The sequence below is a fragment of the Vidua chalybeata genome, chromosome 12 (genome assembly GCF_026979565.1).
Source record: "Vidua chalybeata isolate OUT-0048 chromosome 12, bVidCha1 merged haplotype, whole genome shotgun sequence".
Classification (NCBI taxonomy): Eukaryota; Metazoa; Chordata; class Aves; order Passeriformes; family Viduidae; genus Vidua; species Vidua chalybeata.
In genome coordinates, this window is record NC_071541.1 from 20,841,679 (window position 1) to 20,858,011 (window position 16,333).

A 16,333-nucleotide genomic window follows, 5' to 3' on the forward strand; every position below is an offset into this window, starting at 1 on the left:
TCATACAGAATAATACGCAGCGTGATTCCTAGCCAACACTGGGAACTGGGGCCCAGCCCGGGCTGGCTGGGTTTGGCCCCGGTGCCGGTGAAGCCTGCGCTCGGCTCCGCTCCGCCCGCCCGGGGCGCTGGGCGAGCGCTGAGCTCCGCCGGGCCCGGCCCTCCGCGGAAACCTCCGCCCGCGGGCAGGGAGGGGGAGACCGGGGAGAGGGAGAGAAGGAGGCGGGGACGAGCGGGAGAAGAGCGGCGGAAGGCGGTCCCGGCGGCGGGAGTGGCCCCGGGCGCGGTGCGGGGAGGCCGGGCCAGCTGCGGGGAGGCCGGGCCAGCTCCGGGAACCATTGCTCCGCGGGGAATCTTCCCCTCCGGCCCCGCCCGGGACAATAGGGGCCCCGGGCGGCCGCGATGGACTCCAGCAGCGAGACCCACGAACTCAACGGGACGGCGGAGGGCGCGGAGTCGGCGGCCGAGGAGCAGGTGAGGGCCGGGGCCGGCGGGGCGGGGGGACCTGGCGCCCGCGTCCTTCCCGGCGCCGTGTCCATTCCGTCGCGTCCCTCCCGAGGCCGGGCGGGACGGGGACTCCGCGAGATGCGGTGGTGGTCGGTGCTGCTCGGTTATCGCTGGGATTTTACCTGCCTTCCGTGCACTCCGCGCCGGTCCTGCTGGAAGGCCGCTGCGCGGGTCCGTGTGCCCGGGCACGGCCGGGCAGAGCACCCCCGGCCGCTCCTGGCTCCTACAGCTGTCACCTGTCACCAGGGCCCTCCTCGCCCGGGGCCAGCCCGCAGCTCGCCGCACCTGCTGGGCTTTGCCCACCCAGCTGGCTTGGGAGAGGATATCCGCGCAGAATAAGCAGTTACAAAACTAGGTGGAATTAGTGAAGTAGTTGTGCCTGTATGGTTAATTTCCATGCAGTAATCAAAATAAAAACAAGAATACCCAGCTTTTTCCTTCTACGTGTAGTCAAAACATCACCAGACATCCTCACTGGGAAATATCCATCTGCATTCTGTTAAGTATAAAGGATGTTTGTGGAACATGCCATTTATCTGAAGAAAACAGATGGGTAAAAGAGTGGCTTTTATCTTGTTTTGGAAAGGACTAAACTCTAAAGGCAACTCTTACTCCAGTCTAAGTCTCTGCCACACAGAAACCACTGTACTAAACCCTCTTCTGTGTCACTGGTAATGTTCTGGTTACAGACAGGCTGGGCTGATTGTGTAGCACATCTGTCCTTCCTCCAGCTCTCCCTCCTTGACAAACCCTTGGAGTCATGAATATGAAACCAAGAAAAAAAAAAAATCTGTTTTTAATAAATCCTGGAAATCCTACCTAAAGTTAATCACGGCTGGGATATGCAAGTCAAACTGGTGGTCTGGAGTGGTTTCCTCTAAACCTCTGACTTCTCAGGAGTTCTCTCATTTTCTTGATGCAGCTTTATGATTGCATCACAAGTACTCTTGATAGGTTTTTTTTTTTTTCCCAGCGTGGTCTGCTCCAAGAATTTTTCAGCAACTTTCCTGTTTTACTTCATCTTCAGTTGCAAGCAACCCTCATTTTGTTACATCTTTCCCATCAAAACCCAAGTTCTCAGTAAGTGCCATATAAAGAATAAGCAGTGAGACATGCTATTCCAGTGTTTTAAATGTATACAGTGGCACTTCAGTGAACTTCATAAACACTTTTTAAATTTTCTCACACACTCACACACACAAAAGTACATGCAAGGTAAAACAGATGGGGACAGATTTTTCAAAAACCCATCTCTGAATAGAAGATACCTTAAAAAATCTGCCAGTGTTCACAATTCACACAAACAAAAGAACACCCCAGCTCAGCAGCCACCTAAACCTGGAGAGACCCATCTGCAGCTGCCTAGATCTTCTGTATTGGAGTCAAAAGTGTGTCTGCTTTGAGGAATGCTCACAGGCATTGGAACATGGGTCACTCTTGTTTCCTTCCCGCCCATCCCAGCATCTGTCCTTTCCTGAAAACAGACTCTCTTGCACACCTTCACCACAGACCACTGCTTTCTCATACAGAAGAGCTGACATGAAATGCAGGTGTAGTTGTTACCTTCAAAGCAATCAAAGCATAAAAATTTTTAAAAGACCAGTTAAGCTCTCCGTAGTTCTGAACAAGTGGTCACACATTGGTTTGATGTGGTTTATTTTTACTCCAGCATTCATTTGAATACATTTTTTTAGCAGTTGTCAAGCTTTTGGAAGCAAGAAATTCCTTGCTTCTAGGATTGGACTGGTGTGATGCACCTCACTAATATGCGTGATTACACCTAGCAGAAGTATCTCATCTCTTCTTCAAAAGATTTGTTCATACAAATACAGATTACAACTGTTTTTTCATCCATCTACTTGCTCTCCTTGTTCATGGTCCATATTGAAACACTCTCCATCCTCCATGTTGTAAAATCTAGTTTAGTGTTTCCAAGATAACAGAACGTGCTAGGTGAAGGAGTTAAAGAGCTATGAAAAAGGTGAACAAGAATTGGATAGTAGAAATAAACTCTTTTAATAATGTTATTCCTAAAAATGTGTTGAAGTCCATATATGAATTCAGGAGTAATTTAGAACATGAAAGTAATTTAAAACATGGCAGTTTCTTGGCATCATACTGCAAGTAACCAGCCTGTAGGAAATTGAAATTGAAATTATTTGTTGCATATAGCCTGAAGTGGTATGTTCTCATTACTCATATCAAACTGAATTTGGAGTGTTCTGTATACTCCAGATATTGATACTATTGGTGATAAGTTTTTGCTTGCATGTTTTTTAAGTAGCTAGACTAAACAAACAGTGTGTTAACCACACAAAATAGACAGTCCACAGCCCAGTTGTGAGAAATAGTATTGTAAGACCAAATAACTGGAATGAGTAGTAATAATGCAAGGCAGAAAAAATTATGCAGGAGCAAACTTCTATTTAAATAGCTGTGTGGACAAATTTAAGTTACTCCTTCATTTCACAAATTTAGTCATGAGATGTGCTGATTATTTTACAGTAATTTAATGAGTACAAATATTTTAACTGGATCCTGGAACCAGTACAGCTTTAGGAAAACAGTGCTTGGCCCTCAGCAGACTGTACTTTTCCCTTTTTGAATATTAACATTTTTAACTCTCAGGAGTCAACATGATTGCCACAGTTTTTTTCTTAATGTAGTTGTAGTTGCATGTTCTGTTTGTATAAAAGTGATTCTTCTTTAGCACAGGGTTTTGGAGCTGCTAGAAAATCATGTCTATGAAATACAAACACATGCTGAGTTTTTCCCTTTTTTCTTTTTCTTTTATTTTTTTTTTAATTTTTATTTTTATTTTTATTTGCCTGCAACCACAGCATGTAATTGCAGAGTTTTCACAAACTAGTTAATGTTACACTGGGTTGGTGCTTGGATAAACATGTCCTCCCTCTCCTCAAAATTAAATTTCTGTGGGAAATGAAACTGCTGATTCATTCCAGAGCCAGGGGTAGGGGTATTTCTCTGTTGAGTCTGTGCTAAACTGAACAAGTGATCTAATAATTTTTTTGAAGGATAAACCACAGAGTATCTTCTGAGGAGGTGTGTACAAATGATCCATTAGAGATAAGAAGGCCACAAGGATGGTGAAGGGCCTGGGGGGGGGAAGCCTTGGTCTGTTCAGCTGGAGAAGAGGAGGCTGAGGGGAGACTCACTGGGGTCAACAACTTCCTTGTGAGTGGCAGAGGAGGGGCACTGATGTCTTTTACTGGTGACCAGTGATAGGACCTGCAGGAATAGCTGAAGTTGTGTCAGGGGGGATTAGGGTGGATCTCAGGGAAAGGTTCTTCCCCCAGAGGGTGCTGGGCACTGCCCAGGCTCCCCAGGGAATGGTCCCGGCCCCGAGGCTGCCAGAGCTCCAGGAGCGTTTGGACAACGCTGCCAGGGATGCCCGGGGTGGGGTTGTTGGGGTGTCTGTGCAGGGCCAGGGGCTGGACTGGGTGGTCCCTGCAGGTCCCTTCCAACTCAGCCTATTCTGTGATTCTGTAATCATCCATTATATGACTGATATGACTTAAATATTTTTGTTGGAAGAATATTTTTTTCATTTGTTGAATATTTTACCTGGTTGTTTTTAGATCAGCAAGATCTCTGAGTTGGAGGGGAAGTCTAACTTCAGAGTGGCCATATATGGCCCTTTGCAATTTCAGTGTGTAGGTGATGGAGATATGGATAGAAATTCTACAACTATAAGTATTATTAAATACTGGTTCAAAGTTGCTAGTTCAATCCTGTAACTGTAGGTTTGATCGTAGAAAAAAACAAAAGTTCTGAAATGGTGTTCTATTTTAGTTCTGTATTATTCCTTTAATGTCTGATCCATCTCTTTTTTGATTTAACTGGAATTTTTTCCAAATACAAAATTTCCCCTCAAAGATCTGGAAAAATTAGCCATGTCATATTTTTTCTGAAAGAGTAATACTTCAAAACTGTAGTAAATTACTTCTTAAACAAAATTGCTTTTTAGCATATTTTTAACAGTTCTGATTGGGAAGAATATTGCAGAACACAGTAAAGAGCAGCCCCACTAAGTTCAGTATGGCTCAGCTTTAGTTCTGTACAGTTTCATTATTATTTAGCAAGTTTCCATTGTTTTATAATTCAGACTTATTCCTAAACACGAGATTTTCAGGAAGCTTGCTCTATGGCATTACAAACGCAGAGGTCATTCTGGTCCATTCTCATTTTCAATGAAGGCTGTTGGCCCATAAAATAACTAACCCCAAATAGAAAGAAAACTGCTGTAATCCTTTCTATAACAATTTACTGTGTTTAGCAAAGATACTTTATTGTTTTCAAATATTTGCATTTTCAGTGCTGTTTCCTTCCTGTTGAACCACCAGGTGGGAATTAGCTGCGAGTCATGAAACTCAGCACCTAAGGACATTTGCTGCAGAGCCGCTTGTTATTTGCATTTTAATAAATGTAACCAATAAATCCTTTCTGTATTTCAAAGGGACTCAGTTTTTCTGGGTGTACCATTGAAATGGGGAACGAAGCAAAGCAGATGCAGAGTCTGTACTATCACAGAGGGATTGTGAACCAGTACCATACAATCTTGGAGTGAAGGTTCCGTCTTACAGAACGAAAAATGTGCCCATTTATGACATGGCATTGTAGCTTTATCCTTGCAGAGTGCAGTGCTCTGGGCAAGCAAACAGCCCCTGCTTATGTGAGGAGACCTAGAGTGGTACTGCCTTTGGGGCCAGCACCATGTCACTGTGAAAATCAGCTCTTCCATGGGATTCTTCCAGCAAGAGGGAGAGGCTTTTCACTCCTGTCCTTTGTCTAACTGTGCATAGACCAGTAGGGCAGGTTGTTTTGCTGTGAAGCTGAAGCTTTGCAGCACTGGGGACCTGAAGACAGGCAGGGAATACTACTGCAGGGAATGGAGTCCCAGCTGCACATAGCTCTTACACACATGTGAACGCACGTGCTGGCTTTGCTCAAACTCCTTTGGAGACACACACATGAGGGCTTAGCTTGTCTCTGCCAAGGAATTTGAATGTTGAATGTGTGTGAGGAGGTGTTTTGGTTGCACCGAGACTGAAGCAGGTCTCGTGCAATGCATACTGCTCTTTAGCCAAGTGACACCTGCAGGAAAAGGATTCCTTTACCGGTATCCTAGAAAATCTCCAGACATTCCACTGTCTCTCTCCACGGCCCTGCGGGTGATCACAGCACAGTAAGTGTTTGGTGCTGTGGGCTGCACATGTTGCTGCATGCCTGGAATCCCCCTGATACCTTAAAGACACATAACCAAGTTCTACTATAATTTCTGTTGTACAGACTGTCACTCTCCTGAGGGTAAGGCAACATCTCTTCTTTCATTACCTGTGTATATATTGCTGTGTAACACACAGTCTGATCTTAAAAAGTGCCCATTTAGTACTGACTGCATCAGCTTCAATACCTCTGGTAGTGGCCTTCAGCTTGCCCCCAAGAAGACAAGGCTAATTTGCTCTTTTTTTTTTTTAATTTTTGTTTTATGGTTTTCCAGCATCAGTCAGGAGACAGGAAGTGAATGTTTCTAGGGTTTTCATGATTACAGGTCATTTTTCCTGGTGAAGGCAAGATCAAAGGTTGAGAAAAAGCTCTGACATTTGCTGCTGCCCTATTACACTCAGTCACATATTTAGGCTAGTGATGGATGACAACATGTCTGGTGAAAACAGGTCAAGTTTGGTATTTAAATACCCTGAAAAAACTGGCAGTGTGTACATGAATATCTACCCTGTTTAAAAGGAGGCTTTTAGGTCTGGACTGTGGCAAGCTTGGCTTGGGAGTTGATAATGTTTAGTGCTGCTGAGGAGAGTAATTAGAGTGTGTCTTCTGCATTTGAGCTAACCTGCAAAGCCAGACTCCTTTCACAGAAGACAGCTAGAATAAGCTTACTTTTCATATATTTGTCTATTATTTTTAAAGTCTAGAAGTAAGAGCAGAAGTAATGAAATTCCTAACCTGTTCAGTGACAGCAGGATAGAGGATCACTTACTCTTCCTTCCTCGTGGAGTTGGGCAGCTAAATCTAACCTAGTTACCCTAATCTGCATCTAATCCATAGAGAAATAGGCACCTCTGGGAAACAAGCAGTCAAATTTCAAGTCAGGTCACATGAATCATCATCAGGAAACACTCATATATTCATCCCATTGGTTTAACTAGCCCTAAGTTTGGCCTACAGTTGGTTTTTATTTTCTTGTTTGTTTGCAAAGCAATTTAAAAAAACAAACAAATGAAAAACCACCCAAAACCAGCTGATGTGAAAATGGGGAAAGAAAGATTCCCTTGTAATTGGGCAATTCTTGGCAACAACACATCATATGATAGTTAAGTGGAAAAACATCTGTGTACGGGTGTATGGATGGCCCTGGACAGTGGCATGGCGGAGGAAGGAGTAGTAAGGAAAGGAGAGCAAGCAAAGCTCACACAGTGGCCAACTTTAATCAGTCCTTAAAAGAAGACTCATGAGTAATGAAGGAACTTTTTGGGTATGTAAAGAGAGAAAGTGAATTTAATAAATATCTGTATTTTTAAGTGTGCCTTCAGGAGTAAATTAGTCACAACAACCTGTTGTTTGCTGGATTGTGTTATGGTGGTTTTACCCTCCCAATTTTTTCTCCGTGTAAACTTTTCAGCCTTTCCAGCCTCTTCTTTTCCCAGGGTAGAAACATGCTGACTGTTTAGACTGATCCTATAGGCAAGCTGTAAAAAGTGCCAAAGGGCAGTAGAAACAGGCACTGTTTTCTGCTCTCCTTCTGGAGGCCAGGGGTAACAGTGGGTAAACTGCACAGAAGATCTCAGCACTGCTGTGGCTCTGCCCTTATGATCACAGGAATCACTTGGTGGTCCAAGTGATGTCTCACTGACCACCAATTGAGACGTGAATAATCATTTTCCTCTCTGCTGGCTCCAGCGCAGAAGGTGGCAGTGGTTCCAAAGGAACAGACCCATCAACATCAACCACTACGCCAACAAGAAGAGCGCGGCCGAGAGCATGCTGGACATCGCCCTGCTGATGGCCAATGCCTCCCAGCTCAAAGCTGTCATGGAGCAAGGGCCCTCCTTTTCCTTCTACGTCCCGCTGATTATTCTCATCAGTCTGTCGCTCACCCTGCAAATTATAGTGGGAGTGCTCCTGATATTCCTTGGTAGGTAGCAGCAGCAAGAACCACTGACTTGTATTTTTCTTCTAGGACACGGCCTATAAGATGGCAAATAAACACACCCTTTGCTTTTAAAAAGCATTTACCTCAGAACCAATTCAGGTTGGGATCACAGAATCATTTAGGTTGGAAAAGACCTCTAAGATCATCTAGTCCAAAAGTTAACCCAGCATTTCCCTGTTTGCCACTAAACCATGTACATAAACATCACAATTGGACATCTTTTAATTATCTCCGGGGGTGGTGACTCAACCACTTCCCTGGGTAGACTGTTCCAAGGCTTGACAGCCTTTTTAGTGAAGAAATTTTTCCTAATATCCAAAAATACAGATTTTCTCTTGAAACCATAGAAATACTGCAACAAAGGGAGGAAAGCTAACTTTATGTGAAATCTTCAATTTTTATCACCTTCCTCCTACTAATTTGCCCATACTATGAATATTTTTTCCTCTAGAAAGCCTGAGGAGGAAGGAAAGTTATGAAATACTGTAAAAGAAACATCAGTAGGCCAGATAGGATAATGCAGTCTATCCAGTTTCACAATAATGTTTTTGGCAAGACCTGTTACTTAATCTTATGACTGAAATGTATTTCTTCCATATCATGTAAGAAAATATTGTGAATGTGGAACTCCAAAAGGAAAGTGAAAGTAAAAATGTCCATCGTCATGTTGGTGTGGCATGTTATCTTTAGCTTGGCTGTGTTGCAATCAAACTGCATCTACCATTGCCCACCTGGAATAAATGACACTGCCACTGGTAGGAAACAGCTGTGGATCATTTCTGCTAGTGATATGGGATCATTTATTCTCATAATGTTTTTCAAATCTCATCCTTTACCTTAGCGGGAACTGACCTAGGACCTAATGTAACTGAAAAGAGTTCACACATGGCATGAAAAAAAACCAACCTGTTGATGCTGGCAGGTGTGGGAAGTGAGTAATGGAAAAATCAGCAAAATACTTCTGTGTTCCTCGGTTGAAGGCATCTCCCTGGTTGCTTCAGCAGGCTTTGAGGCTGTAAACAAGCTCCCTTCTTTTGGGCAATAATTTCTCAGTATATACTGAGAAATTAGATACTGCTTTTTAATGCTTGTTTCTGCAAGACACTGCTGAAACCGATTAAATTACTATTAGGTCACAGGCTACATGTTCCGTTGGTTCCCTGGTCGGAGACAGGGACAACACACACACCTCAAAGCTCCATGAGACAAACAGCATGTTCTGGTGTCTAAACCTAGTATATATAGGGAATTTGAAAACCCTGGTCTCAACTGCTGATTGATCTGATCCTCACACAGCCCAGCTCCTGACCAGTGAGATGTCTGCAGCTTAGGATGGAACATAATCGGTTGAGGTTCCTGCCTGTCAACCCAGGGGCCAGTTTATGGAACCAGTTGGGTTTCTTATTTATAGCCAAATTAATTGCCTGGTACAAGCCAACTTGTACTGTGACAAATTGCTGTCAATTTTATCTTTGTCACATTGAGGGTAGCAGAGGCCTTGGCTTATGGTGATGCACTCTTGGAGCAGTGTTGTCCTGCTGAGATCGAAGACTGGAAATAGGGCATGAAGGTATGAAGATAGGCATCAGAGCAAGAACTTGCTTTTCACAATGTATATTTTATAGTTTTGGCATGCAGGAATAGTTTGTTTCTGTCCAACCATGAAATTCTGTCTCTTCAAGCTCTCACACAGCCAAACAAAAGTCTGTGCTACTATCCAGTTTCTTTCCTTGAGTCAGGGTTTTATCCTGGAAGCTACCAGTTCTCACAGTTTCTACTAGGTATTAAAAGCTTTTCCTCCTTCTAAAGAGCCTTTCACGAAAACAATGTGAGAAATGTTCAGCAAACTTGTTCTTGGAAGTGATTTAGTGACCTTAACTTTTTGGAAGAAAAGCAAAGAATGTCTTGAAATAGTTTCAGTGGCATGAAATCATAGTAATCCACTATAATAATATATTTAAAGAATAACTGTTCTTAAGATTCACAAACACCCTCATCTTAAGTGCTGTAATTACAAAGATAGGATTACTGTAATTCTACTTAAAAGTTTAGAGCTCTTCCTAAACTGACAAGTATTACTTGTCTTCTCTGACCCTCCTTCGGACAAAGGGACAGCTCTGAAAGTGACAGTTTGCCTTTCAGCATGATTGCTTTTAACTTACATAACAGGTTAGGCCATTATTGCCTTTCCATTTTTATCCAACTGTCTCAAATTCTCTTATTCCATGTTTCAGAACTAATGATTCAGTTTCATTTATTCTTCATTCACATGGCAGTACTTAGAGTCCTTCCAGGCCTTGTTGGGGTGCAAGCATCCACATGCCTCCAGATGCTTTACAGATGTGTAAACTCATTTTAAGGTTGAAGTACTACTGAACATAAATTATTTAATGCCTGCAGTGGTGTGCAGTAGCTTCTCAGGGCAGTTCCCCCACATTGTTCTTCAATGCTCTTGGCCTGTGATGTTTGACTGCCCTGCAAACAGGATTTGAGCAGGTGCTCGGAATTCCTTGAAACCAAACCAGCATTATTAGGGATCCCAGGTGAACCTGGCTGTTAGCACTTTAGCATCACGAGTGTGTTTGCAACCACTTAAGTGCTTCAACAACAAGGGGTATTGGTTCAGTGGTTCACTTCTGGAGTATGGAATAGGGTGATGATGGGACAAGCAAGTAACAAGATTTATTTTGTGTGGTAGAATCATAAGCTGTATCTCTATGTATGTGCCTATCAGAAGGAGCTCTAGGTTTTTGTTGCTGTAAAAACTTGTCTGGTATAAACTTTCACATGTTGTGCACATGCAGACACAAGCTCCAGTGATTTATGCTCTTGAGAACTTGGAGTCTCAACAGACAAAACCCATTCTCAAAACATGCTCCAGAATTCATCAGCACTCACTCCATCAGCATCAAAGGAATGTAGCCAAATGTCTCAGCTGCAGGGCCCTTGCTGCTAGAGAACAGAGACAGGAAACTGTTGGGTTTTCACATGGTGTTTCAGTGGGTGTGATAGTATTTGGTCAAAGTTGGACCTAATGACCTTGGAGGTCTTTTCCAGCCTTAATGATTCTACAATGCCAGGCAAGTGCCCCAGACTTCTCACTGTCTTAAACCAAACCTATTATCAGCACAATGTAACTAATTTGCATGCTATCACCAAGCCTGGAATCAAAGCTTACACTACATTAATGCTTGTGTGAGCCTCCCTCACTCCCTTTAGCAGTTCAACCAAAAAACAGCTGCAAGAAACAAAGGAAAATGTTAACACAACAGATGCTCTCTGTAGAAAGGACTGCAGCTACACTGCTCTGGCATCTCCCACTGTTTAACAGATAGAGTACCCTTGCTTTATAAAAAGAGAATCAGGGCAAAAGCAGGGAGTACCAAGGGAATACAAGCTGGGGAAGGGCACCAGTACAGAAAAAATCCAGCGCTGGTAATGAGATTTGTAGCATTTTAACTAGGAAATTTAACTTCATCCTGTCAGGGCTTTAAGCTTCATGTATCCAAGACTGAAATAATTTTTAAATGCTTAAAGTCTGCAACAAAGCTAGGCTTCAAAACATCAAGAACTCGAAAGATTTCTAGTGATGTAAGTGCATCCATTACTTCCCATGTGTCTCCACAGAGATTAGATGCTAATTACTGGAAGTTAATGAGCTCCTTGTGGTTACAGACCTTCCCCTTAGCACTTTCACTGACACTGCAGATTCTGACTTCCCTTTTAAATATGATCCAAATAGCTTAGCATAAGATAAATTCTGTAACTGCAGCAGTATGAAACCTTTTATTCTGGATTTTGAAATATACATATTATTAAACATTTTTTTTCTCCTTTCTCTTTGAAGTAAAATATGACCTTAACAACCCTGCAAAACATGGAAAGCTGAATTTCCTCAACAACCTTGCAACTGGACTGGTATTCATTATAGTAGTTGTGAATATTTTTATCACTGCCTTTGGAGTGCAGAAACCAGTTGCTGAGCCAGCATCAAGACAGTAAGGACCAGGTGAGTGTGGTGTCCTGCATGAGGTAGTGGACCAGCATGAGGTAGCAAGGCGCAGCATCCAGGAATGCAGGGCACACTGGGGCACTTTAGAAACAGCCACAGGCTGATCTGTACTGTTCAAGTTCTTGCAGATACCTGAGCTCACTTCCCATTAGTGCAAAAGCAGAAGCTGCTGGGAACTGGTAAGTTATTACAATGTGTTTGTGAATGTGGAGTTCAAAAGTTGATGTCAGCACATGTGTCACCCATAGGAAGTGTAAGGATTGTCCTGGCCTAGCCACTCCTTTTCCTTACTGCTGACTGAGACAATAAGGAAAATAATGTTGTTCTGCTTTCTCCAAATGCCTCTTCTTTTTTTTAAGGAAGGTTTGCATGCAGTCAGTTACTTAACACTGAAGACAGTCTGTTTCCAAGTAGCTAGGGCTGTTAAATCTGACATGTAACACTGCACATGCTGGAGCCTCCCAGTTCCTGTGCAGGCTTAAGATCCTGTGACTCCTCTGTCCTCCCCAGGACAGGGCTTTGCTCTGTGGGAGACTCAGCTCACAAAGATGAGCACTGTCACTTCACATGTGGCCATTTAGGACAATGTGGTTGCTCTACCTGCACTTGCAGCTTTGTTCTTTACTTATACAGAAGGATAAATATAGGAATTGTGGGGATCGAACTGGGTATCTTCCTAGCATCATAGCTATGATGAGCAGATTGGGAGGAGATAAACCTAAATTATAGGCTTGTAATGCAAGAAGCACCATGATCAACATCTGCCTTTAAAATAGCACTGCTAAGTCTGTGCATGCCAACATTGCTCTGGCACTTGGTCTCCTAGATCTCAGCCCAGGGTCAGAGACCTGCTGCAGAAGGAATGACTGGGCTGACAGGCCATGGCTGCACTCTGTACTACACAGCCAGCCCGTGCAAGTAACATTACTGCTTTGTGCAAACTTCTACAGGAAACCCTTTCTCCATGAAAAAGAAGATACAAGGCCTTTAAACCGTTAATCTGTAGATGAATGGTGCAACAGAAATCTGCAACAAGAATGGGAGTCAAACCAAAATTTACCATCAGTCAAAACAGCATGGGGGGAAATGAGTGTAAAAAAATATTAGGAAAATGAAAACCTACAGTAATTTTTGTCAGGGTGTGGGTGTAATTTTCTGCTTTAACCAAAACCTGTGAAATTCTGGCAGGGAAACAAGATACTTTTAATGCATTTTCTGGCCATAGTCTCTATAAAAACACTAATAAATATTTAACTTTAACAGCAAAGAACACATAGATTATCTGAGGTATTATCCAAAATGCAGGTAGAATGTTGACTTCAGCAGTATATGTTAAAGCAGTACTGAAGCACTAACCCCAAAATTACACTGGCAAAACCAAGAGAGCTGCATGAAGGATTATTGGAATTTCAGCTGCCTTCACGGGACGAAACACACAATACCAGGGACAGAGGCAGAGACAAGGGTCTGAAATAGGCATAAGGAAGCTCAGAACAGAACCAGCAGGTGTGGGCTCCTGCCTCCATGCTCTCATACATGCAGTTTCCTAATTAAACAGCCAAATGTGGTGTCCAGAACCTATTTTTTGCTGCAGACTTGTTAAATGTGAAAGTTCTGCATTGCTTTGGAACATTACAGCTGTTGTTTGCTCATATGTACCCATTGCCCTTGCTAAAAACATCTGATCATCTGAATGTAACCTGAAAAGTAAGTGTTTTTCAGTCTGCTGCCACAGTCTCCTCAAACCCCTGATTGAAGTGGGTGGCCACCATGTTCTGGCTTCACCTTTACTATTATGCACCCTTTTCCACAGAAAATTTAATTCCCCCTTTAAAGCAAATGTGTCATTTACTATAATTCCTGTATCACTAAAATATCAATATCTTTGTGTTTCAGAGACCTGGAGCATTCATTTTAGATGCCATTTGCAATTGAGCCAATTACACTGGACACAGTGGGGAAAGAAAAATAACTTGAAGAAGCTGGACACACCAAGCAGCTTTCTCAAGCTTCCAACACACTTGTATACCTGAAATTTTCCCATGTGTTAACATTTAAAATGTTCGGCATCTAAGAAAAGGTTAGCTTTGCCCCAACGATGCTGTTTTTCTGGAATATTGGCATTTCAATTTCTGAAGAAACTTAATTTTTTTCAGAGAAGTGATATAAATTCATGAAACAAGGAAATATCATTTGGTAGCATTTCACAGGACTTTTCTTTTTACATGCCTTTGGTTTGTGTGGCAATTCGTCATTTCCACGACGGTAAGAAATGTCAGGCCTTTGATTCTGGCATGGTCATATTGTCCTTTATTTCACAGCTTGGCACCAAGCCCATGTACTCTGTAGCCCAGCAGGGCTCTTCCTTTGCAGCATATAAAGGTAGCTGTGCTTTTGCACAGCTTTTTGTTTTGCTTTTTTTTTTTCCAATCTAGCTAAAGGAAAGATGAGACAAACAGAAACAAGCAGCATTCTTTTGTCTAGTTTTGTTCATAGGTAATCTTTTGTATTGTTTCTTCTGGACACACTCAAAATTTCCTGTCCTTCATGCACAGACACAAATAACCTAACTGTTAATGGTTTCTTACCATGAACTGCTATTCTGTGTATTCTGTGCATTATATTTATTTAAGTCATAGAGTAGTTTGGATTCAAGGGACCTTTAAAGGTCATCTTGTTCCATCCCCTGCCATGGGCAGGGACACCTTCCACTGTCCCCGGCTGCTCCAAGCCCTGTCCAACCTGGCCTTGGATACTTCCAGGGACCCAGGGGCAGCCACAGCTGCTCTGGGCAACCAGAGCCAGGGTCTCACCACCTTCATTGTAAAAGGTTCTTTCTTATATCAAATTTCTGGAAACTCTATTAGAAGTGCCACCTTTTCTAGGCTCAACTGGTAAACTAGAGGATCCAGGGTAAACTTTACCTGTTAAACTGGTACCAAGTGCCTGTCAGCAGCAATTCAAATGGCAAAATGAACTGAGTTTTTCTCTCTAGTTTCCTCTCTTTCTTCCCATCATTGATTGCTGCAGTTTCATTTCTTTTATGAGTTTGTGGCTAAAAGCAAAATAAATTTTTAAGTTTTTATTTTTAAATATATATATAGAGTTATAAAAATCTTCTAGTTTCTTACCTGCTGGCTCAGGGACTTACACTTTTTCTAAATACAATATTGCTAATAATGGTGTAGGTTACAAGAATTTCTTCAGCAAAAACATTTTAGTTATTTTGTTTCCAAAGTATCATACCTGCAATCAGAAAAATCTGAGTTTTCTAGGTTGCACTTATATGTAGATGCAAGATGCAGATTTGTATGAATCAATTTTCTTGGCATCAATTTTCAAAAACTCCTTTGTACATAAGAATAGAAGATGGACTTCATGTGTCTCATCTCATTTACAGCTTTTATTACTGACCTTTCTCTTTGGTTATTCTCAAAGCTCATTGGTGTACCAGACTTTCATGTATATGTTCTGTAAGAATTACTAACAGAAAACAAATCAAACTCGTGTGATTAGCAATGGAATAGACTTTTTTTTTATTTTCTAATTTGTCTTTTGTTGCTTCATTTCCATTATAACATGTATTTAACCAGTATCCAGCAGGCAGTGGTTTAATTTTGTGGGCTGTACTAATGTAAACATAACTCAGAACAAGTTCTGAATGAGGCACGCAGGACAACTTCCTTCCTGTATTTATTTTTCACAAACCACCAACTGCTGTAGGACTCTTCATGCCCACTCGTGGTTGTCACACTTCTGATGCTGCTTCTCATGTCTTTTATTGTGATTAAGTAAGATTTGCAAAACATTCTCAGACATAAAATCTGTATTTTAAGTCTTTGAATTCTTCAGAGTTCATGTATTTTTTAGCAGACAGAGCATCTGCAAGTTGGTTTCAAGTATAAATAATTTAATCACAGGATTATTATTCTTTTAAGTCAGGTGTTGCTTTAAAATTCAGGCAAGTATTTCAGAGGGGCAGCAAACAAATACATACGTTTGACTCAATCTTGGACTCATTCTTTGGTTTGCTGTGCTTTTTCAGAGTTCTTGGTTGGAGGCAAATATCTCTTTTAAAAAGAGATCATCAATAATGAAGCGAGATGAATTTTCCAGGCTGTGTGGGGAGCAGTTCATGCTAGGTCAGCCGTTTGCTCCTGTTTCATAAGCTCTGGGCAGGGTGAGCACTGCTCATGGTCCTTCTCATTAGTCCCTTCAGCATCCATAATGGCCTGGGCTGGGATTTTCAGCGTAGCTTACTTACTGAAGCAGGTGACAACAACCATATTTACTGGAACTCACTCTTAGTATTTGTCTTCTAAACCAGGTCACTGCTGGAGCTCATTCTGATGCTGAGTCTTATATAAAATGGGCTGAAGCAGAATACACCATCCTGGTTTCTGTATCCCCTCAGCTGCCATTCAGGTGTTTGAATTATCAACTTCTTTATCCTCAGCGAGTTTGCAGATGACGCTAAGGTTCCTGGGAGTACTGATGTGCTGTCAGGCAGGAAGGCTCCATAGTTCTATATGGAGAGGCTGGATCTGAGGCCAGTGATCTGAGGTTGAACAAGGCCAAGTGCCAAGTCCTGTCCTTGGGTCACAACAGCCCCTGCAGCTCCAGGCT

General features: G+C 42.3%; 1 protein-coding gene across 2 annotated transcripts; it reads left to right on the forward strand.

Annotated features, from left to right (window-relative positions):
- The first annotated feature begins 301 nt into the window (after positions 1–301).
- On the forward strand, positions 302–15,254 carry NINJ1 (ninjurin 1). 2 transcript variants are annotated; one of them, XM_053954175.1, is made up of 4 exons: positions 302–473; positions 7,443–7,677; positions 11,543–11,704; positions 13,604–15,254. In XM_053954175.1, exons 1-3 carry the CDS (start codon positions 402–404, stop codon positions 11,695–11,697), a joined length of 462 nt encoding a protein of 153 aa, XP_053810150.1. In that variant the 5' UTR covers positions 302–401; the 3' UTR covers positions 11,698–11,704; positions 13,604–15,254. The 2 variants fall into 2 exon arrangements, with proteins under 2 accessions (XP_053810150.1, XP_053810151.1); XM_053954176.1 differs by lacking the exon at positions 13,604–15,254 and adding an exon at positions 11,827–13,597.
- Positions 15,255–16,333: the final 1,079 nt, after the last annotated feature.